The sequence below is a fragment of the Oncorhynchus kisutch genome, linkage group LG8, assembly GCF_002021735.2.
Source record: "Oncorhynchus kisutch isolate 150728-3 linkage group LG8, Okis_V2, whole genome shotgun sequence".
In the NCBI taxonomy this organism is placed as follows: domain Eukaryota; kingdom Metazoa; phylum Chordata; class Actinopteri; order Salmoniformes; family Salmonidae; genus Oncorhynchus; species Oncorhynchus kisutch.
The window spans coordinates 27,754,640-27,782,432 of record NC_034181.2 but is presented as its reverse complement, the minus strand read 5'-3'; the positions used below and the strand labels follow the sequence as shown (position 1 = coordinate 27,782,432).

General features: G+C 45.3%; 1 protein-coding gene across 15 annotated transcripts in view; it reads left to right on the top strand.

Annotated features, from left to right (window-relative positions):
* Window positions 1-27,793, top strand: part of LOC109895941 (ankyrin-1) — a 187,281-nt gene that overhangs the window by 150,734 nt on the left and 8,754 nt on the right. For 9 of the 15 annotated variants that reach the window (XM_031830000.1, XM_031830002.1, XM_031829999.1 and 6 more), the window contains 13 exons: window positions 5,445-5,649; window positions 9,567-9,663; window positions 9,866-10,094; window positions 10,213-10,341; window positions 10,606-10,725; window positions 10,890-10,980; window positions 11,237-11,311; window positions 11,445-11,576; window positions 11,940-12,095; window positions 20,491-21,250; window positions 21,615-21,990; window positions 25,433-25,516; window positions 26,027-26,170. In XM_031830000.1, the coding sequence (XP_031685860.1) occupies window positions 5,445-5,649; window positions 9,567-9,663; window positions 9,866-10,094; window positions 10,213-10,341; window positions 10,606-10,725; window positions 10,890-10,980; window positions 11,237-11,311; window positions 11,445-11,576; window positions 11,940-12,095; window positions 20,491-21,250; window positions 21,615-21,990; window positions 25,433-25,516; window positions 26,027-26,170 (2,598 nt within the window). Of the gene's footprint in view, window positions 1-5,444; window positions 5,650-9,566; window positions 9,664-9,865; window positions 10,095-10,212; window positions 10,342-10,605; window positions 10,726-10,889; window positions 10,981-11,236; window positions 11,312-11,444; window positions 11,577-11,939; window positions 12,096-20,490; window positions 21,251-21,614; window positions 21,991-22,885; window positions 23,552-25,432; window positions 25,517-26,026; window positions 26,171-27,793 lie in introns of those variants that run through there. The other 6 variants (XM_031830010.1, XM_031829998.1, XM_031830008.1 and 3 more) reach the window with 5 other exon arrangements.

Here is a 27,793-nt window from a genome sequence, read left to right as displayed (position 1 = left end):
ATCACTGTTTTACAGCCTGTGTTCGTAACGGCAGCTCAGTGAAACGACCTATCCTGATTTGACATAGACGCTTGCTAAAAAACTAAAATGAGCAAGCCTTTCTTCATGAACAGGCCTCTGTAAAATGGTATAGAATCAGCTTGATCCCCTCTGTCGAAGACGCTTGGACCTTCTTTTTTATATATTTTCGGTGGTATTGTTAACCAACACGCCCCCATAAAGAAAATGAGAATTAAAAACAGGTTTATCACCTTGTTCGAAAGTGATCTTGCAGAGTTACTCCACCTCAAGAATTGCATTTGGTTTAAGGAGCTCCTTAAACTTGACTCCCCAAAAAACATATGGGTCAGATGGTTTAGACCCTTTCTTCTTTAAGGATGCTGCCCATATCGTCGCAAAGCCTATCACCAACCTTTTTAACCTGTCTCTCCTTCCTGGGGAGGTTCCCATTGCTTGGAAGGCAGCCACAGTTCGTCCTTTATTTAAAGGGGGAGATCAGGCTGATCCTAACTGTTAAAGGCCTATTTCTATTTTGCCCTGTTTATCAAAAGTGCTAGAAAAACTTGTCAATAATCAACTGACTGGCTTTCTTGATAGTATTCTTGAAAGTACAGTAGTCTATAGTATTCTCTCGGGTATGCAATATGGTTTCCGCTCAGGTTATGGATGTGTCACTGCAACCTTAAAGGTTCTCAATGATGTCACCATTGCCCTTGATTCTAAGCAATATTGTGCTGCTATTTTTATTGACTTGGCCAAAGCTTTTGATACAGTAGACCATTCCATTCTCATGGGCCGGCTAAGGAGCATTGGTGTCTCTGAGGGGTCTTTGGCTTGGTTTGCTAACTACCTCTCTCAAAGAGTGCAGTGTATAAAGTCAGAAAATCTGCTGTCTCAGCCACTGCCTGTCACCAAGGGAGTACCCCAAGGCTCAATCCTAGGACACACGCTCTTCTCAATTTACATCAACAACATAGCTCAGGCAGTAGGAAGCTCTCTCATCCATTTATATGCAGATGATACAGTCTTATACTCGGCTGGCCCCTCCCCCGATTTTGTGTTAAATGCTCTACAACAAAGCTTTCTTAGTGTCCAACAAGCTCAAATCAAAGTTTATTTGTCACATGCGCCGAATATAACAGGTGTAGGTAGACCTTACAGTGAAATGCTTACTTACAGGCTCTAACCAATAGTGCAAAAAAGGTATTACGTGAACAATAGGTAGGTAAAGAAATAAAACAACAGTAAAAAGACAGGCTATATACAGTAGCGGGGCTATAAAAGTAGCGAGGCTACATACAGACACCGGTTAGTCAGGCTGATTAAGGTAGTATGTACATGTAAATATGGTTAAAGTGACTATGCATATATGATGAACAGAGAGTGGCAGTAACGTAAAAGAGGGGTTGGCGGGTGGTGGGTGGGACACAATGCAGATAGCCCGGTTAGCCAATGTGCGGGAGCACTGGTTTGGTCGGCCCAATTAAGGTAGTATGTACATGAATGTATAGTTAAAGTGACTATGCATATATGATCAACAGAGAGTAGCAGTAGCGTTAAAAGAGGGGTTGGGCAGGGGGGTTGGGGAGGTACACAATGCACAATGCCCACAATAGTCCGGGTAGCCATTTGATTACCTGTTCAGGAGTCTTATGGCTTGGGGGTAAAAACTGTTGAGAAGCCTTTTTGCCCTAGACTTTGCACTCCGCTACCACTTGCCACGCGGTAGTAGAGAGAACAGTCTATGACTGGGGTAGCTGGGGTCTATGACAATTTTTAGGGCCTTCCTCTGACACCGCCTGGTGTAGAGGTCCTGGATTGCAGGCAGCTTAGCCCCAGTGATGTACTGGGTCGTACACACTACCCTCTGTAGTGCCTTGCGGTCAGAGGCCGGAGCAATTGCCATACCAGGCAGTGATGCAACCAGTCATGATGCTCTCGATGTTGCAGCTGTAGAACCTTTTGAGGATCTCAGGACACATGCCACATCTTTTTAGTTTCCTGAGGGGGAATAGGCTTTGTCGTGCCCTCTCCACGACTGTCTTGGTGTGTTTGGAACATTCTAGTTTGTTGTTGATGTGGACACCAAGGAACTTGAAGCTCTCAACCTGCTCCACTGCAGCCCCGTTGATGAGAATGGATGCGTGCTCGGCCCTCCTTTTCCTGTAATCCACAATCATCTCCTTAGTCTTGGTTACATTGAGGGATAGGTCGTTATTCTGGCACCACCCGGCCAGGTCTCTGACCTCCTCCCTATAGGCTGTCTCGTCTTGTCGGTGATCAGGCCTACCACTGTTGTGTCGTCTGCAAACTTAATGATGGTGTTGGCGTCATGCCTGGTCATGCAGTCGTGGGTGAACATGTGGGACTGAGCACGCACCCCTGGGGAGCATAGCCCACCTATAATTTAGCCCAAACAACTACCTATTTCCCAACTGTATTTAATTTATTTATTTATTTTGCTCCTTTGCACCCCATTATTTTTATTTCTACTTTGCACATTCTTCCATTGCAAAACTACCATTCCAGTGTTTTACTTGCTATATTGTATTTACTTTGCCACCATGGCCTTTTTTGCCTTTCCCTCCCTTCTCACCTCATTTGCTCACATTGTATATAGACTTGTTTTTTCTGTATTATTGACTGTATGTTTGTTTCACTCCATGTGTAACTCTGTGTCGTTGTATCTGTCGAACTGCTTTGCTTTATCTTGGCCAGGTCGCAATTGTAAATGAGAACTTGTTCTCAACTTGCCTACCTGGTTAAATAAAGGTCAAATAAAATAAAATAAATAAAAAACATAAGATGAGCGTCGGAGCCGGTGTAGTATGATTCAATCTTAGTCCTGTATTGACGCTTTGCCTGTTTGATGGTTCGTCGCAGGGCATATCAGGATTTCTTGTAAGCTTCCGGGTTAGAGTCCCGCACCTTGAAAGCGACAGTTCTACCCTTTAGCTCAGTGCGAATGTTACCTGTAATCCATGGCTTCTGGTTGGGGTATGTACGTACAGTCACTGTGGGGACAACGTCCTCAATGCACTTATTGATAAAGCCAGTGACTGATGTGGTGTACTCCTCAATGCCATTGGAAGAATCCCGGAACATGTTCCAGTCTGTGATAGCAAAACAGTCCTGTAGTTTAGCATCTGCTTCATCTGACAACTTTTTTATAGACCGAGTCACTGGTGCTTCCTGCTTTAATTTAGCTTGTAAGCAGGAATCAGGCGGATAGAGTTGTGGTCAGATTTACCAAATGGAGGGCGAGGGAGAGCTTTGTACGTGTCTCTGTGTGTGGAGTACAGCTGATCTAGATTTTTTTTCCCTCTGGTTGCACATTTAACATGTTGATGGAAATTTGGTAGAACTGATTTAAGTTTTACCTGCATTAAAGTCTCCTGCCACTAGGAGCGCCGCCTCTGGGTGAGTGGTTTCCTGTTTGCTTATTTCCTTATACAGCTGACTGAGTGCAGTCTTAGTGCGGTCTTAGTGCCAGCATCTGTCTGTGGTGGTAAATAAACAGCCTCGAAAAGTATAGCTGAAAACTCTCTAGACAAGTAGTGTGGCCTGCAATTTATCACAATATACTCTACTTCAGGTGAGCAAAATCTAGAGACTTCCTCAGATTTCGTGCACCAGCTGTTATTTTCAAATATGCACAGAACTGGTAGGATATTCGTGATCGTACCTCGTCTAATTTATTGTCCAATGATTGCACGTTGGCGAGTAGTATTGACGGTAACGGCAGCTTTCCCAGTCGCCTTTTCTGGGTCCTGTCCAGGCATCCGGCTCTTTGTCCTCTGCACCTGCGTCGCTTCCTCTTGCAAATAACGGGGATGTCGGTCCTGTCAGGTGTTTGGAGAATGTCTTGCTTGTAGAAGAAAAGATCTTTGTCTAATCAGAGGTGAATGATCGCTGTCCTGATATCCAGAATCTCTTTTCTGCCGGAAGATACGGTTGCAGAAACATTATGTACAAAATAAGTTACAAATAATAACCTTGTCCTCCAAAACAAAGGTCATGTGGTTTGGTAAGAAGAATGCCCCTCTACCCACAGGTGTTATTACTACCTCTGAGGGTTTAGAGTTTGAGGTAGTCACCTCATACAAGTACTTGGGATTATGGCTAGACTTTGCACTGTCCTTCTCTCAGCACAAAGCTGCAGGCTAAAGTTGCAGGCCAAAGTCAAATCTAGACTTGGTTACCTCTATTGTAATCGGTCCTCCTTCACCCCAGCTGCCAAACGAACCCTGATTCAGATGACCATCCTACCCATGCTAGATTACAGAGACATAATTTATAGATCGGCAGGTAAGGAGGGTGCTCTCGAGCGGCTAGATGTTCTTTATCATTTGGCCATCAGATTTGCCACCAATGCTCCTTATAGGACACATCATTGCACCCTTATACTCCTCTGTAAACTGGTCATCTCTGTATACCTGTTGCAAGACCCACTGGTTGATGCTTATTTATAAAAACCTCTTAGCCCTCACTCCCCCCCATCTGAGATATATACTGAAACCCTCATCCTCCACATACAACACCCATTCTGCCAGTCACATTCTGTTAAAGGTCCCCAAAGCACACACTTCCCTAGGTCGCTCCTCTTTTCAGTTTGCTGCAGCTAGCGACTAGAACGAGCTGCAACAAACACTCAAACTGGACAGTTTTATCTCAATCTCTTCATTCAAAGACTCAATCATGGACACTCTTACTGACAGTTGTGGCTGCTGTTGACTTTGCCCAATAATGTTTGTGCTGCTACCATGTTGTGTTGCTACCATGTTGTTGTTGTATTGTGTTGCTACCAAAGCTGTGTTGTCATGTGTTGCTGCCTTGTTATGTTGTTGTTTTAGGTCTCTCTTTATGTAATGTTGTGTCTCTCTTGTTGTAATGTGTGTTTGGCCTATATTTATATTGTAATTTTTATTTTATTTTTATGTTTATCCCAGGCCCCCTTAAACCCACAGGAGGCCTTTTGCCTTTTGGCAGGCCGTCATTGTAAATAAGAATTTGTTCTTATTAACTGACTTGCCTAGTTAAATAAATGTTAAATAAAAATTAAATGGAAAGAGCAGGTGTTCCTAATGTTTTGTACACTCAGTGTAGGTTGTAAATGTTCAAATTTGTTTTATGAACAACACTGATGAATAATGAAATGCACTGTCTTTTCAAGTTGTTTGTATGTTTTGGTATGGTATAAAATAGCATTTTATTGACCATAGACTTCTCTTTCTCTTCATCCTTCATTTCTCCCATTTGATTTATTTACCTGTCCATTGTCATCCATTACATCATTACATACCTCATATTATCTCTCTTCTTTTCTCATCCTATTTCTCTCTACATTGCTATCAATCTGTATCTTTTTATCAATCTCTCTTCTCCACACTCATCCATCACATCATCATCCCTCTTTCCGCACATCCTCTCCCCTCTAACCTCAGGCCCAACCAGTCCCAGACGAGCTGGTTGCCAAGCTGCTGGGTAACCAGGCAACCTTCAGCCCCGTGGTGACTGTGGAGCCACGGCGACGCAAGTTCCACCGGCCCATCGGCCTGTGCATCCCCCTGCCCCCCTCCTGGAGAGAGAGCCCCCGGGACTCTGGGGAGGGGGACACCACCAGCCTGCGCCTGCTGTGCAGTGTCATCGGTACGCCAACACTGTCTGTCACACTTTAGTAAGCCTGACTGAGGCCTTATGGTGGACTTATGGCACAGTGAAACTGTATTACTTAAGGAATAGTTTAACGGTGCCCCTTAATAGTGCCATGTGGCACAGATGGTAGAGCATGGCGCTTGCAATGGCAGGGTTGTGGGTTTGATTCCCACGGGGAACCAGTATGAAAAAAGTATGAAAATGTGTAAACTCACTACTGTAAGTCGCTCTGGATAGGAGCATCTGCTAAATCATGTAAATGTACAATTTAGAGTGAACTATAAGTTAGACTGCATGAACACCTCATAGAAGGAAATTGATTGAACATAGTGATTCAATGTCTCTCATCTGTGGGATGGGATCCACATTTATGTAGAAGAAGAAGCAATGTCATTACTATACTGAGCAACTGTTAATTATCTTAATTACGATGGGTGTAAAAGTGATATGGTGAAGTAAAATCACCTCGCATGAATGAATTACATTTTATTTTCGTGTCAAATCTCCAGTTGGCAACCAATATTTTACAGGATTAATTGACACATAAACATTACAATGATTCACAGTGATAATTCATTCAGTGATACTTATTCCGGTGTTCTGTGCAGTGTGCACCTCATAAAAAATGAAAAGTAAATCAATACATAATAGTAGATAAGGTTATCCAAGCAATAGTAATAGCCCTAGAGCAGTAAAAAGGTTTAATAAAAAAATTCAGATAAATAAATACAGAAAACTGAAACGGAAAGCGTTTATCCAGGTCTGACACAAAGAGAAGATGAAACAGGCCGATACACAATCTATATACATACAGTTGAAGTCAGAAGTTTACATACACCTTAGCAAAACACATTTAAACTCAGTATTTCACAATTCTTGACATTTAATCCTAGTAAAAATGCCCTGCCTTATGTCAGTTAGGATCACCACTTTATGTGAAATGTCAGAATAATAGTAGAGAGAATGATTTATTTAAGCTTTTATTTGTTTCATCACATTCCCAGTGGGTCAGAAGTTTACATACACTCAATTAGTATTTGGTAGCATTGCCTTTAAATTGTTTAACTTGGGTCAAATGTTTTGGGTAGCCTTCCACAAGCTTCCCACAATAAGTTGGGTGAATTTTGGCCCATTCCTCCTGACAGAGCTGGTGTAAATGAGTCAGGTTTGTAGGCCTCCTTGCTCGCATACGCGTTTTCAGTTCTGCCCATAAATCTTCTAAAGGATTGAGGTCAGGGCTTTGTGATGGCCACTCCAATACCTTGACTCCAATGCCACTCCTTAATCCATTTTGCCACAACTTTAGAAGTATGCTTGGGGTCATTGTCCATTTGGAGATATTGCTTGAGATATTGCTTCAATATATCCACATCATTTTCTGTCCTCATGATGCCATCTATTTAGTGAAGTGCACCAGTCCCTCCTGCAGCAAAGCACCCCCACAACATGATGCTGCCACCCCCGTGCTTCACGGTTGGGATGGTGTTCTTCGGCTTGCAAGCCTAACCCTTTCCCTCCAAGCATAACAATGGTTATTATGGCCAAACAGTTATATGTTTTGTTTCATCAGACCAGAGGACATTTCATTTCCTGAGTGGTATGATGGCTGCGTCGTCCCATGGTGTTTATACTTGCGTACTATTGTTTGTACAGATGAACGTGGTACCTTCAGGCATCTTGAAATTTCTCCCAAGGTTGAACCAGACTTGTGGAGGTCTACACATTTTTTTTCTAAGGTGTTGGCTGATTTCTTTTGATTTTGCCATGATGTCAAGCAAAGAGGCACTGAGTTTGAAGGTAGGCCTTGAAACATCCACAGGTACACCTCCAATTGACTCAAATGATGTCAATTAGTCTATCAGATGCTTCTAAAGCCATGACATAATTTTCTGGAATTTTCCAAGCAGTTTAAAAGCACAGTCAACTTAGTGTAGTAAACTTCTGACACACTGGAATTGTGATACAGTGAATTATAAGTCATATTCTGTCTGTAAACAATTGTTGTAAAAATTATGTGTGTGATGCACAAAGTAGAAGTCCTACCTGACTTGCCAGAACTATAGTTTGTTAAACAAGAAATTTGTGGAGTGGTTGAAAACGAGTTTTAATGACTCCAACCTATGTGTATGTAAACTTCCGACTTCAACTATACGGGCACTTTGCTATATGTCTGGAAATAAATATTTGTATAATTTAATTATGGGTCACCTTTTCTTTTTTTCCATGCTTGATCTGAAAATTCAGTAAGCGAAAATGCACAAAGGACAAAAAAACATTTCAGTTTCTCCTCATCGCTCAGCCACATAATGCCAGGGTGTATCTGGTGGGCTTTCTGGAATAATGAAAAGTGTATAATCGTGGTACAAAAGGGCAATAGAGGATCAAATTAATTTCATTCTCTGTCTCTTCAAGGTCACAGTGGTTAACCTACATAGTCTTTCCTGGAAAAGGTCACATTTCAGTTGCCCAGGCTCTCTCTATGGAGTGATCCCATTGAAACCTTGCTGGCTATTTTGGCAATTGGCATGCCTGCCATCTCACCTTCCAGGGTTCCTAGCCCATGTTCCAAGTATAGGTACAAATTTGTTATGCGGGGGAACCCAAGAGCAGACTCAGACGAGGAGACTGGGATGAAGTAACCAAGGTATTTATTGACACACGGGGGAGATGGAGTGCAGGTCAGGGGAAGCTCGGGCGGGTTGCTGGAAACCAGGTGCGGAGGCTGAGGCTGGAGCGAGAGGAGTTGAGACAGGGTAAGCAGGTCCGGAGGGGAATCCAAGGGAGTAGTAGAGTGGGGAATCCAGGACAGAGTAGCAGGATGACGAGACGTGGGACTGGAGACAGTGTCCAGAGTCAGAGCGGGCAGAACTGTATCAGAGAGGAAAACAGGCACAACAGGATAACCGGATCTGAATAGTAACAATCGGCTAGAAACATAGACTGACTGAGCAGAGATTACGATCTGGCAGTGTGGAAGTGGCAGGGCTGAGTATTTGTAGAGGTCTTGATTATGGAACAGGTTGCAGCTGGTGGGGATCTGCTCTGACTCCAGCACACCTGTCTCCGCCCACACAATCACACACACAGAGAGAGAGGGAGAGGTAGAGAGTACTGGGGGAGTGGTGGCAGGTCAAGGAGACACAGGATGAGAGGTAGAGGGCGTTGCAGGAGCAGATGTGACACTTGTGAACAAACCTTAACAATGACGTACTGCTCTATTATGGATATGTTGGTTTTTGAGATACAGTACCTCTTAGAACTCCACACTCCTGCTGAATGAGGTTTAGGATGTCAACTTGTGTGTCTAATTTACAGGATTGCATGTTTAATATACCTTTTTCTCAACCCAATCTCCAATTTAAACGTCAACCTATTGCGTAACTGCAGTAATAGAATCACGCCAGGGCTTGACATATTAATTACACCAGGTGTTGTTGTATTTTAGCTGTCAGTTAAACTCCTCAAAAGTTAAACTAAAACTTAAGTTTAGGGATTAATTCCGAATGGTGAAGGTTAGCGTTAGGGATAGGGTTAAACTTAAGGTATGTCATTAATTCCGAATGGTTATGGTTAAGGTTTGGAAAAGGCTTAAAAAAAAGAAAGAGTGTCTAGCACTGGGATTAAACACGCAACCTTCGTAGCCGGAGTCTGCCATTTAAATGCCCATCCCTCATCCACCATCCCTGTCCACAATGCCCTAGCAAGCCGCAAGCCTACTAAAAGGTAATAGGCGCTCATGTTGCCCCTAGTGGAATGCGTTCACATTTTTCCGCGTTCACATTTCGCCAGCTCCAAACGTAATCTGGTACCTGCAGAATCGGCACCTCCTGGCGTATTCTATAAGAGAATGGGCTGCTTTTTCTCCTCCTTCCTATATCTTTGTGTAACTGATGTCTCTTCCTTCTCTCCAGGTGGAACAGCCCCAGCCCAGTGGGAGGACATCACTGGTACCACCAAGCTCATATATAGTAAAGACTGTGCCAACTTCACAACCAATGTGTCGGCACGGTAAGTATAGTGTAGCAACTCACTCACTAGCATTCATGTTAATTAGACAAATAAATCCACATCCTAAATCTCACAATCTAAACCTCAATCCAGCTCTTTTTGTTACTTGAGAGCAGTTATTAAGATATGCTTATCTCAAAGGATCCAACCATGAGTAACTTAAGGGTTGCCATAACTCCTACACAATGGTTTCTCTTCTCAGGTTCTGGCTGGCTGACTGTCCTAGGACAGCCGAGGCTGTGTCTTTCTCCAACCTCCTGTATCGAGAGCTCTCAGCTGTGCCCTACATGGCCAAGTTTGTGGTGTTTGCCAAGATGAACGAGGTCCGTGAGGGCCGCCTGCGCTGCTACTGCATGACTGATGACAAGATGGACAAAACCCTGGAGCAACACGAGAACTTCAGTGAGGTGGCCCGCAGTCGTGATATCGAGGTCAGTACAGGGAGTCATAATGATGGTTATCATGATTATGTCATTGTTTATTAGCTTCAGCTATAGAGACACTGTAAAGTGAGTGGAGTAAGTGGATCAGTCTGTATAACCCTCTCAGGTGATGGAGGGAATGCCACTGCACCTGGAGTGTTCTGGGAACCTGGTTCCAGTGAGGAAGGCTACCCAGCAGCCTCGCTGTTTCAGCTTCCAGGCCTTCAAAGACAACAGACTCCCCGTCTCAGTCAAGGTGCTTAACCCTCCATCTCTGTGTCTTCATCCCTCTCTCCATTACTCCCTTCCTCTCTGGGACTTCATCCCTCTCTCCATTACTCCCTCCCTCTCTGGGACTTCATCCCTCACTCTATTACTCCCTCCCTCTCTGGGTCTTCATCCCTCTCTCCATTACTCCCTCCCTCTCTGGGTCTCCCTCTCGCCATTACTCCCTCCCTCCCTCTCTGGGTCTCCCTCTGAAAATGTATCTTGTCTGTTTCTCTCGGTTCTCCTCTCCAAGGTGAGAGACAGTAGCAAGGATCACTCTGGATTCCTGTCCTTCCTACGCAAGTCTACCAAGTATGAAGACAGCCAACATGTGCTGTGCAACCTCAATATTACCATGCCCCCGTGTATCAAGGTAGGCCTCAACAAATAGTTCATGTTTTTGGGGTGCTTTGAAAAGCACTGTACTTTCATTTTAGAATACACACATGCAAATTTCATGTTGTAAACATGAGAGATCTGAGACAAATCAGCTGTGCTGATTTATTCCAGTGGCTTTTGCTTGTATTTGATTGGTAGGCTGCTGGTAGTGAGGACCGGAGGCGAACTCTGACCCCATTAGCCCTGCGAGAGAGATACAGCGCCATGAATGAGCCTGCCATGGGTAAAGGTGCCTGCCATCCCATCCTATCCCATCCCTATGATACTCCATACAGACCGCCATTGTCTTCCGACAGGTGGCATCATTCCTACATGACGCTCGACCCTCAATCAGTGCAGACGAGTTAGTCAAGCTACCTGACATAAGACAATGACATACCCCACACCAACACGTTCACATTCCATGTGCCCCTTCATGCAGTAATAATCACAACGGTGCATTAACTTCTCATGTTAAAGTATCAGTTGTGGTCTGGTTTCTGCAGCATCAATGAGTGCCATGGAAAGGACAGAGTTGAAGATGGCTTTGATAGCTGAACAGTTGGGACTGAGCTGGGCTGGTGAGTGAGTGGAATGAGTGTCTGTGTCTCGTGCCTGTGTTGTATCAGTGTTTAATGGCTTGGGGCTGCTTTTCCCTCCCCCCCTGCCTCTGTCTCTCAATGGTCTGTACCTCCTCCACCTTTGTCTCTCCAGAGCTGGCGAGGGAGCTACAGTTCAGTGTAGATGACATTAATAAGATCCGTGTGGAGAATCCTAACTCCCTATTGGAGCAGAGTTCTGCCCTGCTCAACCTATGGGCCACCCGTGAGGGCAAGAGAGCCAAGAGTAAGTACCTGAGATCCCATATATAGGTCAGTGGATCCCTCCTGTGCATCCTCTTGTCCTAAATTCATCATCTCCATTCTCCACTCGTCTTGCACTGGCTCCTGGATTTGCACGTGAGACTTCTCCAGTCTATGCAGTATCTTATATTAACATTGTGCTAACTCTTTAGTTTTCTGGGACAGACCTGGGTCTGTCAGAGTACTGGTAAACAATTTCCTTTTTCTCCTCATAATATCTTCCACTTCCTTGTCTGTTATTTAACTGTCCATTTCCCATTTTCCTGCCTCTCGTCTCTGTTTTCTCTATCCTTCTCTCCTCCCCCTTTCTCTGTCTCTCTTTGTCTCTTGTGGCTCCTATGTGCAGTGGATAGTTTGTATACAGCTCTGAAGAGCATTGACCGGATGGACATAGTGAACATGTTGGAGGGCCAGGGGCCACAGCCTGCAGGGAGGCAGGCTCGGGAGTCAAGCAGACGCAGACACAACGAGACTGACCACGTCTCCCCCAGCCTGAGCAATGGTAAGGCTTCTCCCCTCCCCATGCAGCCCTCTCCCACACCCAACCCCCATATCCTACCAGTTCTTCTCTCTCCTCTTCCTCTCTGCTGCCACCATCCTACCTCAATCCTCAGTCAAGGGCTGTTCTATGCTACTGCCGTAAACTTGAGATTTCTACATGTAACGCAGCAACCTGGACCAGGGCTCAAGACACTCTGACAACAACTGCCTCTATGGTGGCACTCTAAAGCCTGACTCGGATACATTCTCTTGTTTCTGGTTGAATACAATGAATCAATGACCTATAGTGCCTTCAATCAGAATCACAACCTTGTCTAATAGTACCAGCTAGATTTTAGGACTTTAGGATCTCCCACTGAAATGGCCCTTGAAACATTTTTCTGTGGGGAGAAACTATTACTGGTATATGGATTTAAGAAATATGAACGGAGCCTGTCAATAATAGTATAGATTAAAATAGAGATACTTATTTGATTTAAAAATATATATATATATATTACAACTTCAAGAAACATTTGTTTTAATTTGTGTTTGATAAGGTTATTAGCAATAGGAGAGTTGATGATTTAAAAATAAAGAGATAAAATGACTGAAATGCTTAGTGTTAGTTGGTGTGTATGGTGTTGGGTGAATCTCAGATTCTGTTCATGCCAAATGTACATTTTGTTGGATCTTTATTCAGTGCATAAGTTATTACACTGCCTCACTACTGTGTCATATCTGTGTATGTGACAGATTTATGTTATTACATCCTATAAAGTATGATATTGGTTATGAGTGGATTATGTTCATCTTCATCCAACATGATTTAAACCCCAATCTGCCTACATAGGCCATATGTGAGATAAAGTACAGGATATCTGCTGTCCGTAAAGAAAACTCATACATCCAGTCTGTAGCTTTTATTTCAAGCATACTGTAGTTGGCTTTCCTTCCAGTGGTCACTTCTCAAACGTTGACTCCTTTTCCTCATGGTTTATTATTTTACACAAGCATGATATACATCAGATTGACTCCAATTTCATCCCCGGACCAGTATGAGAAAAACAAACGCACTGGTCTGACCATCACTGGAGTTCTGTGGCCTCTCTTCTGGCTCTGCTCTGTGCCCCAGTGTCTCGTGTCATCACTGCAGGTGCCAGTGCCAGGTCCCTTCAGTGAAAACTGGAGCAATAACTGGTGATGTAACTCATGCATAGATATGACCATGATGGACAAAGGGACAAACAGGAGATGCTCAGTCAGATCACAGCTGCAGTGAATCTGATATCTGACACCTGTCCAGTCTGCCTCCCAAAGCTCTTTCCTTTGATGCTGTCTGTCTGGCTGTGTAACAAGGTGGTCACACTCTCACGGGACAATACCAACCTGACCTCCAGATATGGTATTGTGTGTTTATTACATCAATGATTTTCAAGAGGTCTATGATTTATATGAGTTCAGACTGATGACAAAGAAGAGATGTAGATAGATAACATGGTATGTGATATCAGGGGATGGTACAGAATGAGGATTCACTCTCTGGCTCACTGTCAGTCTGGAAGATGATTACTCCCTTGGTGACTATTACAAGAGTTCCCTAATTAACCTTCACAATCATAGGAATTGAGATAGCAATAGATTCTGATGTGGGAATCTAAACATGGAGACTGAAACTAAATCCCACATTATACTCTTAACCCAGGCAGACTATCTATAGGAACCATGTTTGTTTTAGACATTGTGTAAAACATGTATTTTTACGGTTCCTTCCAGTCTACCTGTCCCTGTCTTTTTCTTTTTTTTGTCACATTGGGCTCTTAGTGATTTTGCCATTCAATTCCCTTTCTTAGCTCTAGTGTTTTGAGTGGTTTGAGTCTGAGACACATCATTTGTGATTGAATAAAAGCGATGTGATCAGTTTAGTAATACCAGAGAGGTGTGGGAGGCTCCTGTAAGGGTAACACATGACTTTCTCTCTGCATGGCTGAGTAGTATGAGTCTCTTCAGACAGGGGGTTGTTCCGTTCGGTGTACTGTTTGTTCCTCTGGGATCCCCCTACTTGTTCACTTTGACTATCTGTCCCCTCTCTCTTTGTGTTTCTCCGGACATGTCATCTGCAGCCCAGCCGCCCTACTCTTCCTCCTTCTCACTCCTCCTCTCCGACCTCTGAACTCATGCCCTCCGACCTCATGTTGACCTCTGGCCCTCACCTTTATTTTGACGACCAGTTGTGCATCATTTTTTATAACTCTTTATTTTTGTACTCTTGAAAATTCCACTTTTTTAACCGTCTGCTCTGTGACCAATCCCCCTCACACACTGTGTGCTCAGCACCCCCGGAAGGGGGAGGTGTCCCTCGCTCTGTCACACTGTCCATCTCTCCCTCTTTCTTCCTTGTCTCCTGTCTCTGTCTGTCTGTCTTTTTCTCTGGGCCTGTCTTTTTCTGTCTTCCTCTATCTATCCTCTTCCCTCCTATGTTCCCTATCTGTGTTTTCCTCCCTGCCCTGCCCTGCATGAGGCCCACTCTCGTCTCCCACCTCCGATATGCTTGCATGGAAGCATTGTAATGAGTTTGCAGTTGCAGTGGCCTGTGGCCTGTGGGAGACTTAGTCTGGGAGCTGTGCATGCCTCTGCGCCTTGTAGCTGCTTTACTAACAGACTGATATTGCATGGTATGCATGCTGGGCACGGGTGGCACTTTAATTGGGGAGAACGGGCATGTGGTAATGGTTGGAGCAGAATTAATGAAATGGTAACAAATACATCAAACATATGGTTTCCAGGTGTTTGATGCCATTCCATTTGCTCCGTTCCGGCCATTATTATGAGCCGTCCTCCCCTCAGCAGCCTCCTGTAATGCTGGGGAATGACCCGACTGTTTAGTCTGCCTGTTTAGATCCTCTATAATATTGTATTCCTTGTGGGTGGTAAAACAAAAAGGACCTGAACCCTTTTTTAACTGTGTATTGTGACTGCTCTGTTCATGTATGAGTGTTGTGAAGTGTTGTTGGTCTGTTTTCTGTGTGTATGTGTGGGATTGTCATGTGTCTTTGAGTCACTCCAGAATTAGGGGATGTAGTATTTATGCCCCTTCTCTGTCACACACCTCATATTTGCGGGGAGTGTGTTCATCTGACCCTTCCATTAAATCTCTCTGTTCTTTGCGCATTGGTGTGTGTGTGTTTCTGTTTGTGTGTGTGTGTGTGTGTGTACGTGTCTGTGTTTTTATGTGTTTTGTCCAGTGTGTTGTCTTTGTGTATTTCAGTGTGTGCCTTTTTCCAGTCTGTGTGTGACTATGTGTTTCACTCTGTATGTGAGCTTCAGCCAGTTTTCTATGTTTACAATGTGTTGTCTTTTCACCAGGAGGGTCAGGCCACCATGTTCATTCCTTCTCACTAACACACTCTAATAATCCCACATCCCCTCCTCCCTCTCTCTGTCACCGTCCAACTGACCATGGGAGTGACACCACCCCCAGACACAAACATAGAGAGAGAGAGAAGGACTGGCAACCAGACTGGATGGCAACGAGACTGGATGGCAGGATCACACACTAACACACAGATTTTAGACTGTCTTTTAGATCTAAAACCATGTACAGTAGAAACATATTGATCACCAGGAGACACTATTGTCAGCTACCGTAAGTGTTCAGATTATTCAAGTGCACATTGTTATGATATGAGGGGAAGGTTAGTGTTCGGGCATAGACTAACACACTACCAGGATATCCTTCCAAACTCCATCCCCAGGTGGCAGTACCAACCGGGTCAAAGTCTGTTCTGCCAGGAAGCTTTGATATTTCCTCAGGTGCCAGCGATCAAGATAATTGTCAGGGCTTTGTTTGTTTCTTTGTGTTAGTTAACCTCTTTAGTTGGCATGCCTTTTATAGTTTGGTTTTTGTACATATTTATTTTGTCACCATGAACATATGAATAATCTGCTTGGACTGGCTGACCAAGAGGTCATGACAGAGCTGGCCCTGGACTAGCTATAGATTGTAACGCCAGAGAATGTCATTTAACCAGAAGAAATTGATATCCATTATACTGGAAGTTACAGGTTTGCTCATAAAAAATATCACCAGAGATTTTTTAACTAACCTGGTATTAGCGATGGTACCGTCATTCTCAATTTGTGGAAGCAGTCTCATAAAATATCAATGTCCAGCTGCAGGGAGTCGTTTGAATTTAGAAAATGCTCCGTTATTAAAATAAATGTTTTGCTCCATGAAGTAATCCACTTATCTCATTGATTGAGATAAGTGGGTGTCCACCCCAAAGTGCTGCATGTCATGATGACAGACACCTGTCTCGATCAATGAGAGAAGACTTGAAATAGATAAGATGGCAGCGTACACATTGTTGGATTACTTCATGGAGCAAAACTTTTACTTCGTATAATTACGGATCGTTGTCTAAATTCAAACAGACTCCTTGCAACTGGACACAGACAATTTAGGAGACTCCTGTTTCAACAAATCGAGAACGAAGATAGTATCGCCAATACCAGGCTAGTTGAAAAATTTCGGACAACGTTTTGTATAAGCAAACCTGTAACTCCCAGTATAACGGATAACATCATTTTTTTATTAAATCACATTATCTGTTGTTACAATCTGTAGCTAGTCCTGGACTGAAGGTAAGGTGGCTGTCTCCCTGGGCATATGTACATACAACCGTCCGCATACACTGATTTCTCACATACATGCACATCTTAAATAAGGTTACAGACCAGTTAACTAAGACCAAGACCCCTACACTTAGCAAGTGCAACAATATTAGCAGGCTAGTTATTGGTTCCGTAACAACATACACAACCTCAAGATGGTATTACAAACATACAGTATACTGTGATATTTATATGGCATGAATCATCCTCACCCCACTGGCTATAGAGTAATGTATATAGGAAAGTTTATCAGCTGGAAGTCTGAAAGGTTGTGGAAATGTTAAGAGAATTCTATAGTACAGGGTTTATTTGTATCTTATTGAAGGAAACTTGGTATGTGAATAACTGATATAAAGAAATGTGTTGAACTTGTGACCCACATGTAAACAGCCTCCCCGGTCGTACGGCCTTCTGAGTGGGAGATCTTCAGAGAGGTTCTGCTGTCTTGTAACTCAGAGAGATGAGAGGTCCAGGAGGCCAGCTGGTGTCCCTCATACCTACTGCACATTCAACATAACTCACCGGCAACAATGAATCATGTTGCACCTCTCTCTCACGCATATATACACACAAACACACACACATAGTGTTCTTACGCTTGCACACACACACTGCTGCCTCCTCCACTCCCTCCTCAAAAAGCTCTTGTCTTCTCCACCTCATGCTAAATCTAGTATCTTCTCTAGGTTGATGCCAGTATGTAATCAATTCAATTTCTACCACTGGTCAGTCAGAATTAAATGGCGCAATTTGTTTTTATATACATATCCATTCATCACTGGGTTTATTTGTCTGATTCAAAATATCTTTATGTTCCTCATGGTTATCTCAGTTGCAGAGAAGTACAGTAGCTACTGTTGCACAATAGTATTTTACTATAGCCATACTTAGTTAGTTGCACTGAATGGACAACTTTTCCTCAACTGCAGTACCGCTGTATCTGTCAAAGCCTGGTGGTTAGCTGGTGGTTGTTCAACTAATCAAAAAGTTTATTTGGTCTTCCTGACCTTGATTTTGACTTCATTTACTTTACTTTACTTACAGTGGGGCAAAAAAGTATTTAGTCAGCCACCAATTGTGCAGGTTCTCCCACTTAAAAAGATGAGAGGCCTGTAATTTTCATCATAGGTACACTTCAACTATGACAGACAAAATGAGAAAAGAAATTCCAGAAAATCACATTGTAGGATTTTTTTATGAATTTATTTGCAAATTATGGTGGAAAATAAGTATTTGGTCAATAACAAAAGTTTATCTCAATACTTTGTTATATACCCTTTGTTGGCAATGACAGAGGTCAAATGTTTTCTGTAAGTCTTCACAAGGTTTTCACACACTGTTGCTGGTATTTTGGCCCATTCCTCCATGCAGAACTCCTCTAGAGCAATGATGTTTTGGGGCTGTTGCTGGGCAACACAGACTTTCAACTCCCTCCAAAGATTTTCTATGGGGTTGAAATCTGGAGACTGGCTAGGCCACTCCAGGACCTTGAAATGCTTCTTACGAAGCCACTCCTTCGTTGCCCGGGCGGAGTGTTTGGTATCATTGTCATGCTGAAAGACCCAGCCACATTTAATCTTCAATGCCCTTGCTGATGGAAGGAGGTTTTCACTCAAAATCTCACGATACATGGCCCCATTCATTCTTTCCTTTACACGGATCAGTCGTCCTGGTCCCTTTGCAGAAAAACAGCCCCAAAGCATGATGTTTCCACCCCCATGCTTCCCAGTAGGTATGGTGTTCTTTGGATGCAACTCACCATTCTTTGTCCTCCAAACACGACGAGTTGAGTTTTTACCAAAAAGTTATATTTTGGTTTCATCTGACCATATGACATTCTCCCAATCTTCTTCTAGGATCATCCAAATGCTCTCTAGCAAACTTCAGACGGGCCTGGACATGTACTGGCTTAAGCAGGGGGACACGTCTGGCACTGCAGGATTTGAGTCCCTGGCGGCGTAGTGTGTTACTGATGGCACAGATTTTTGCTCACCGTTCTTGTGATCATTTTCACCCCATGGGGTGAGATCTTGCGTGGAGCTCCAGATCGAGGGAGATTATCAGTGGTCTTGTATGTCTTCCATTTCCTAATAATTGCTCCCACAGTTGATTTATTCAAACCAAGCTGCTTACCTATTGCAGATTCAGTCTTCCCAGCCTGGTGCAGGTCGACAATTTTGTTTCTGGTGTCTTTTTACAGCTCTTTAGTCTTGGCCATAGTGGAGTTTGGAGTGTGACTGTTTGAGGTTGTGGACAGGTGTCTTTTATACTGATAACAAGTTCAAACAGGTGCCATTAATACAGGTAACAAGTGGAGGACAGAGAAGTCTCTTAAAGAAGAAGTTACAGGTCTGTGAGAGCCAGAAATCTTGCTTGTTTGTAGGTGACCAAATACTTATTTTCCACCATAATTTGCAAATAAATTCATAAAAAATCCTACAATGTGATTTTCTGGATTTTTTTTCTCATTTTGTTTGTCATAGTTGAAGTGTACCTATGATGAGAATTACAGGCCTCTCTCATCTTTTTAAGTGGGAGAACTTGCACAATTGGTGGCTGACTAAATACTTTTTTGCCCCACTGTGTCTCTCTCAGGTCATTTCTCATACAGTAGATATTTAGTTCACTCCCACTGAAATGTGAGCTAGCGTGAGAGTTGGAAGAGAGCAGACAGAAAGCAGCTTTGGCGCCGTTCTCTTGTTCAGAGGCTGTCCACGAAAGAGAACGTACCATGCTTACTGCCCCACACCACTGCATGTTCAAAACTTAAAGCGCTCTTAATGATACCAGACAAGAAATGTCTATTCTCAACTAGAGGTGTTGTTGGAGTGACTTGAGTCAAAGGTTCATCAGTCATCATGCATAGCAAATTCTCAACGTTAGATTCCCTGTTGATTTAAAATGGGGTTTGGGGTAGCTATGCTTACTGTGAGCTATAATAAATGAAACTGTATATAAACATGTATGTGTGGTGTGAGTGCATCTTTGTGTGTGTATGTGTATGTGTGTAGTGTGTACCTGTATGTGGTTGTGTTTTTTTGTTTTCTAAGGTTTATACTGTAATATCTGTTGTGGTGGGTGGATAGGTGAGAGTGTGCGTTTGTTGAAGAACAAGATTGCTTGCAAGCATGCTGTTCAGCCTGACTAGAATATTTAACTTGCCTGGTTTGTGTGGGTGCGTGTGTGTATGTCTGGGTAAGCCTTTGTGTATGGCATGTGTACGTGTTTTTAAGTGTGTGTCCCAGGCGGACAGGTGTGTGTCCCAGCCCCAGGTTGGTTCGGGGCAGAGGCAGTAACTCCTGTCCCTCTACCTGCAGGTGGCAGACAGCGGAGCAGCACCAGTCACCAGCGGGCCTCTCTCTTGGTCTGTCTCTCTGCCTGGCTCTGGCCATGGCTCTGGCTCTGGTTCTGACTGTGTGTCTGCTGCTGCCTCCACTGCTGCTCTCACTGTCAGTGCTGGCTGATCTGGCTTGTTAACCCCCCCAGAAGCCCCCCTTGCTCCCTTGCCCCCATCTCCTTGCACCTCTTCTTGAGATCCCACTGTCTGGCCCCTTCCTCTCCCCTCTCCCTCCTTGCCCCCTGGGCTCCCCCTCTGCCACCTTCCCTGGCTGCCCTGCTCCTGGGCAGGGGCACATCCCCCCCCCGCCCTGGGGTCCCTCCCGGTGTTGGTGGGGCGAGGTGGGGGGCGAGGTGAGGTAAGGCGGGGGGCCCGTGTCAGTGTGCCTCTCTCTGTGTCGCTCCAGGTTACGGGCTGATGCAGGAGGAGCTGCTCTCCCCTCCCTCCATGCAGTACAGCCTGCCCTCCCCGCTGGGCAACGAGCCCTACTGGCAGGAAGTCTCCAGTCTGGAGTGTGCTCCAATGGCCACCACTGAGGAGGACACGCTCATGGAGATGTCCGATGTGCAGGTGTGGCCCTCTGGCAACAGCCCCTCCCTAGTGGCCGTGGAGGACTCCTCGCTGGAGTGCAGCAATGCCGACGACTCGGAGGGGCTGCTGGGGCTGCCGTATGGGAGCCTGGGCCGGCCGGGCAGTGGGGCCAGTGGTGGGGGGCTGAGTGGATCTATGGAGCTGGTGGAGGACAACTCAGAGATGGGGGCTGTTGACTCATTCAGCACCGCCACACATGCCACCCCTGCCTCGTTCAGCACCGCCACCCCTGCCACCCCTGCCTCGTTCAGCACCGCCACACCTGCCACCCCTGCCACCCCTGCCTCGTTCAGCACCGCCACCCCTGCCACACCTTCTTCGTTCGGAGGCACCATCGCCGCCGCGGTCAACAACATTAATGGGCTGGACAAAGGTCAAGTGTCAAATGTCGTGAGGTCGGAGGCAGCAGCGTTCGGAGGCAACATGACGGGTGGAGATGGAGCTGGAGGAAGAGGAGGAGGAGGGACAGGCTCAGAGGAAGGGCTTTCTCTTGTTGCAGGACAACAGCAGCGGGTGTACGCCCGGCTGAGCGAGTCGCCCGGTCTGAGCCGCGTGGCAGATCGTAATGGAGACAGGTGAGTGTGTCCTCAGACCTCAGTCAGTCAGTCTGCAGCTCAGCTGGACACCGCACTGGCCAGACAGGGGGTGGTCCAGAGTCCAGACACTCACCTCTGAGACAACTCACTGAGCCTCAGGACAGGTCAATGTTGCTGTGTTTCCTAACCTAATAATACAATATTTAGTTCTGGTAAAAGAGTTCTATGAAGGAATAATAGCGTCAGCTTATGTTTGACACACATTTGATACACATTGACCTTTTTCTCCTTCTTTGACTCTCTCTTCTCCTCTCACTTCTCCTTTCTCTCCTCTCACTTGTCCTCTCTCTCCACCTCTCTTCATCTCTCTCCTCCTATTCTCACTCATCCTCTGCCTCCTTAGGTCCAGTGGTGGCAGTGGTGGTAGTGGAGGCAGCGGTGGAGGTGGTGGAGGCTCTTTCCTATCCTACCTGCAGGAGCAGTCGGGTCCAGGCTGGCAACCTGTCACAGACCACACTCAGGCCTGGGTGGGCTCGCAGACAGCCAAACCCAGGCAGGCCATGGACTCGATGATGTCATCAGTACGCGCCGCCATGGACATGGACCCCAGCCAGTCCCGCGTGTCCCAAGAGGCCTTGCTTCAGCCAGTGCGTGACATGGGGCACACGGAGATCCTGCGTGGGCACTTCAGAGGCACCCAGCCATTTGAGAAGGGCCTGGGGTTCCCTCACAGGGTGCCAGAGCTGCGGACCTGGGACGAAGTACGCCTGAGGGGGCAGGTGAGTAGGAAACCCATGCTATTATCTTAGCTATCACATCTTATACGACACTTAAATGAAGTACAATAACTCTGGCCCAAGTATGCATTTTGACATATCCTTGAGATGGTTAGTAAACATTGATTAAATGCAGCTATAATACATTAGGTATGGACAGGACTGTAAATGATCCAACTCATCATGTAAAAACTGTTTTAATGCTGTAGGAGTTGTCTGACCAGAGTCCAAACCCAGTGGCAGTAGGCTATGACTGAATTCCATTATTTATGATACTGTAATCCCACACACATATAAACACACACACACACAAGGCCCAAGAAGGGCAGGAACAACCTGTCAAGCCAAATATAGCAGCCCCTGTCACTGGATCCCCAATCCTACCCCATCACACGTGTCATCTACTGTGGTATACTGGCACTGCATCAGACCAATCAGAGCAGCCTGAAGGACATGTCAACTTTACCACGCTGTGAGAGGGCAAAGAGGGACTATTGCTGTTTGAGTCGCTGGGTTATATTGTGACTGCCAGTGTGTTGGTACAGTTACCACAGATAACATTGTTTCCCATGGAGAACCAGTGGCAGGAAATGGTCTTGCTGCAGACTATCTGCATCTTACTGTACTGTGTAAGTGAAATTGATCCCAAACCATTACAGAATAATAACGTATGTATGTGTGGTGGAATATATACCTACATGCCATGAGAAGTAATAATGTAAGTTGTGTGTACCAGAGGGAGAATAGTTTGAGTTCCTGAGGGAGGCCTGAAGGTCGGGGTGCAAGTGTCTCAGTGTTCTTCCCTCTCAGCCACTCAGCCTCTCAGACTTACAGAGCACTCTCTAGAACAGCCAGAGGTATTTAAAGACTACGGATCATATGGCTGGGAGAGAGAGAGAGCAGAGGGGTGAAGGGTGAGAGGGTTTGGTTTTGAAAGCACAGACGAGGGAAGAGAGAGAGGGTGAACGAAAGAGAGGGAGAGGAAATAGGAGCCTCCCAAGGTTGCAGCCGCCTGGATTTGATGGCATGGGTCAGCCATTCCTACTGACCAGCTGACAGACAGAGAGCAAGAGAGAAGGAGCCAGAGAAAGAGGGAACAGGGTCCGGTGGAGTAGAGCTGAAGAAGGGACACAAACAGAGGGAGAAATAGAAGGAGACGACGCCAGCCCTGTTGAAAGCGAAGGCCCCGAGGGTGCAGCTGTTGCTCCAGACTGACAGAGAGAAGTGTCGGTGGAGAGTCGACGAGAGCCTGCACAGGCCTGTGTGTTGTGGGTGTGTAGTGTGCTCCACTGGATCGCTTGGTTGGACACACTCTGCCCAGAGGTAGAAGCTTGGAGGGGCAGTGATGTGGGCCATGGTAACTGAGCTGCTCTTCAGCTTTGTGCTGCTGGCCTTCCTGGTGATAAGCTGTCAGAATGTGATCCATATAGCCAGTGGCTCCCTGCGCTCTGTGCTCTCCTACGTGCACGCTGCGCTGGACCGCGAGCTGGGTGAGGCTGAAGCTGTGGCCGACGAGGAGGAGAACGTCACCACCCGTGTGGTACGCCGCAGGGTCATCCTTAAGGTACCCCACAGAGAGGGGAGGGGAGGGGTGGGGAAGGAAAGGATGAGAGAATTGACTAGCAATGGAAAAACATCAAAAGAAAGCGTGGTGGAAACAAATTGTGTGTGTGTGTGTGTGTGTGTGTGTGTGTGTGTGTGTGTGTGTGAAGCTCAGAGGTAATTGTAAAGCTCAGAGGTGATTTAAGGTTTGGCTGCGACAGAGGGAAATGTTGGTTAGGAGCGAGTGGAGACATACCTCTCTGTTTGTTTACCACATTAACTTCTGACAATGCAATTTCTCCCCTGTAATGGGTTCAGTGAGCAAAGATTGTGTTAATAAAACAGTCATTCATTTATATTGTAGAATTTAATTATACAGGATACATGATAGAAGCAGTTTGCACAACTTTGTTTTGCAGTATTTTCAAGGAACATCTCTCTGGATCGTATTGTTCATATTTGGCCAGGTGAGAGGGGATAGTAACAGAGGGAGGTAAGAAGAAAACTAGGGATGTTCAAACAAACCATAGGCCTACAGTTGAGACCCACTTATACAGGCCTTATACGTGCTGTTGTGGCTGTGAATGGTTCAACTTGTGTGATCTCACTGTGTGTGTTTAAACCTATGAGCTGTCACGTTCGTTGTTGTAAGACTCGGACCAAAGTGCAGGCGTATGGTTCCATCATCTTTTATTAGAAGTGAAACATATAAAAAAGAATAAAGTGCCAAACGAAACGTGAAGCTAATGTAGTGCTCGCAGGCAACTATACATAGACAAGATCCCCCAAAAATACAGTGGGAAAAGGCTGCCTAAATATGATCCCCAATCAGAGACAATGATAGACAGCTGCCTCTGATTGGGAACCATACCGGGCCAACATAGAAATACAAAAACTAGAGTACCCACCATAGTCACACCCTGACCTAACCAAATTAGAGAATAAAATACTCTCTAAGGTCAGGGCGTGACATGAGCTCAGCTCAGGCTCTAAACTCACTGTAATAAGGACTAGGGCTGTGACATTACCAGTATCGCAATTTTTTTTTCCATGGCAAAAATTATAGCACAAAGCAGACCAAACTCTTTGGTCCATTAAAAACCTGCTGTATGTAAAAAAATGGTGTGCTAAAGCTTGAAAAATAACTAAATGTGACTCTGGATGACATAATGATGTTGGTTTCCAACATTAGGGCTGTTTTCCTAAAGAAGTTACATCTACTTCATGCTTTGTTTCCTTGTCACAATACTAACGAGTATCGCGATACTGGCATCATCCTGGCCCTAATAAGGACTGTAGTCCTCTACCACCTCATTATCATATTCTCCTCCTCCTCAACACCTCTAATAACTCTATTCATTCCTGCCTCTATGGATTGTGGGGGATAGGGCAGCTTTTCCCATAACCATATGGGAAAAGCTGTCTAGCTCTGTGTTCACTAGTTAAGCTGTGGGACCTTTTAAGACTATAAATAGCTGTGCTGGCGCCTCCCATGTTATTAGGGAGTAATAGCTGCATTATCATGAACCTCATCCACTGTGATTGTATTAGTGCTAACACCACAGCAGTGCCATTAGTGATCCCCTGATCTTTACTGTATATCTCTCTGTTGTTTCTCTCTCTCTCTGTCTCGGGGGGTTGGGGTTGGTGACAATGGCTAAATGATGAGACTCTCTCTCGCTCTGGGGGGCTATTTTAAAGTGCTCTAGATTCCAGGAAACTTTTCGTTCTATTCGACTCTTGGTTTTCTCTCTGAGTCAGACTCCTTACTGTGTAAGTGTGTGCTGTTGATTAATTTGCCATGAATCTATGTGCAGGTGTGTGATGTAGTACAATATACCATGTGTACTACAGTATGACAGTATTGTTTTGTGATGTTCAGTACATGTTGTCTGTCCCGTAGGGTGACGAGGCCAAGGATCTCCCAGGGGAACAAGTGAGCGAGGAGCAGTTCACAGACGAGCACGGAAACATTGTCACCAAGAAGGTCAGATATCTATCCCAGCATGCCTCTCTCTACTCTACAGCCCTGCGCTGTGGCTTATCTACCAGTTCCCCCCTGTTACTATTCATGTTCAACTCTCTACACTCATCCTCATAGAAATGATTATCACATTGATAATCAAGAACCATCACATTCATCATCATGCCTTGACTTATTCCCATGTCATGATTCTGTAATCGCTGGCATGGGAAAATGGCGTGTCAGTCATGTGTAGTTACTGTATGAAAGGTTGTGGGTCACAGCTATAAGGGGGATGATATATATAACCAGGACAATGTTTTGTAATGACCATTAAGGTCCTTTACTGTGAGTGAGAGGTACACAGAGAACTCAATATAGTGAGTTTATGTGTAGGTTCAACCTCATTCAATCTTTCGTTCCTTCCCTGCATTTCTCTCATTCTCTCTCTCTCTTTCCCACCACCCTCTATCATCCTGCTCTCTATCCCTCCCCTGGTGTGTGTGTGTGTGTGTCCGTGAGTGTGTGGCGTAGATTGTGAGGAAAGTGGTGCGCAGGGGGAAGGGCTCAGGTGATGAGGGGTGTCAGGAGCGTTCAGTGGGCATGGATGGCTCTCTGCAGGATGAGCTGGAGGCTGAAGCGGAGCAGTTCATGAACTACGCTGTCCTGAGCAGCAAGGTGGGCCACTGACCTGCATCAGCCAGGCTACACTCACCTGGGCTACTGTATGAGGGGCTGAGACTCTAAACAAACACAGTCATCTGACATAGGAAGAGCATTGGTTCACAAAGTGGACTCAAACTAAAGGGACCCATGTATACTGCCTTGAATGTATATAGGGACTCAATGTAGCAATCAACCACTACAGAAGATGACTAGGGTGTAGCTGGGAACTAGGAACTCTTTACTGTGCTGGGATATATAGATTCCTCTGCTAGTCCAAACTAGACCATAGTGGGCTAAACCTGCATGGCCTGTGGTATGTGAATGAGGTATGTGTGTTTGTAATTTAGATCAACCTGTGTTATCATTCCCCAATCCCCTTAGCGACAAACAAACAGAAGAAAAAAAGATTGCTTGCTGTAGTGTACTATCCTCTTAGCTTCCCCTTGCTGTAGTGTACTATCCTCTTAGCTTCCCCTTGCTGTAGTGTACTATCCTCTTAGCTTCCCCTTGCTGTAGTGTACTATCCTCTTAGCTTCCCCTTGCTGTAGTGTACTATCCTCTTAGCTTCCCCTTGCTGTAGTGTACTATCCTCTTAGCTTCCCCTTGCTGTAGTGTACTATCCTCTTAGCTTCCCCTTGCTGTAGTGTACTATCCTCTTGGCTTCCCCTTGCTGTAGTGTACTATCCTCTTGGCTTCCCCTTGCTGTAGTGTACTATCCTCTTAGCTTCCCCTTGCTGTAGTGTACTATCCTCTTAGCTTCCCCTTGCTGTAGTGTACTATCCTCTTAGCTTCCCCTTGCTGTAGTGTACTATCCTCTTAGCTTCCCCTTGCTGTAGTGTACTATCCTCTTAGCTTCCCCTTGCTGTAGTGTACTATCCTCTTAGCTTCCCCTTGCTGTAGTGTACTATCCTCTTAGCTTCCCCTTGCTGTAGTGTACTATCCTCTTGGCTTCCCCTTGCTGTAGTGTACTATCCTCTTAGCTTCCCCTTGCTGTAGTGTACTATCCTCTTAGCTTCCCCTTGCTGTAGTGTACTATCCTCTTGGCTTCCCCTTGCTGTAGTGTACTATCCTCTTGGCTTCCCCTTGCTGTAGTGTACTATCCTCTTGGCTTCCCCTTGCTGTAGTGTACTATCCTCTTAGCTTCCCCTTGCTGTAGTGTACTATCCTCTTAGCTTCCCCTTGCTGTAGTGTACTATCCTCTTGGCTTCCCCTTGCTGTAGTGTACTATCCTCTTGGCTTCCCCTTGCTGTAGTGTACTATCCTCTTAGCTTCCCCTTGCTGTAGTGTACTATCCTCTTGGCTTCCCCTTGCTGTAGTGTACTATCCTCTTAGCTTCCCCTTGCTGTAGTGTACTATCCTCTTGGCTTCCCCTTGCTGTAGTGTACTATCCACTTGGCTTCCCCTTGCTGTAGTGTACTATCCTCTTAGCTTCCCCTTGCTGTAGTGTACTATCCTCTTAGCTTCCCCTTGCTGTAGTGTACTATCCTCTTGGCTTCCCCTTGCTGTAGTGTACTATCCTCTTGGCTTCCCCTTGCTGTAGTGTACTATCCTCTTGGCTTCCCCTTGCTGTAGTGTACTATCCTCTTGGCTTCCCCTTGCTGTAGTGTACTATCCTCTTAGCTTCCCCTTGCTGTA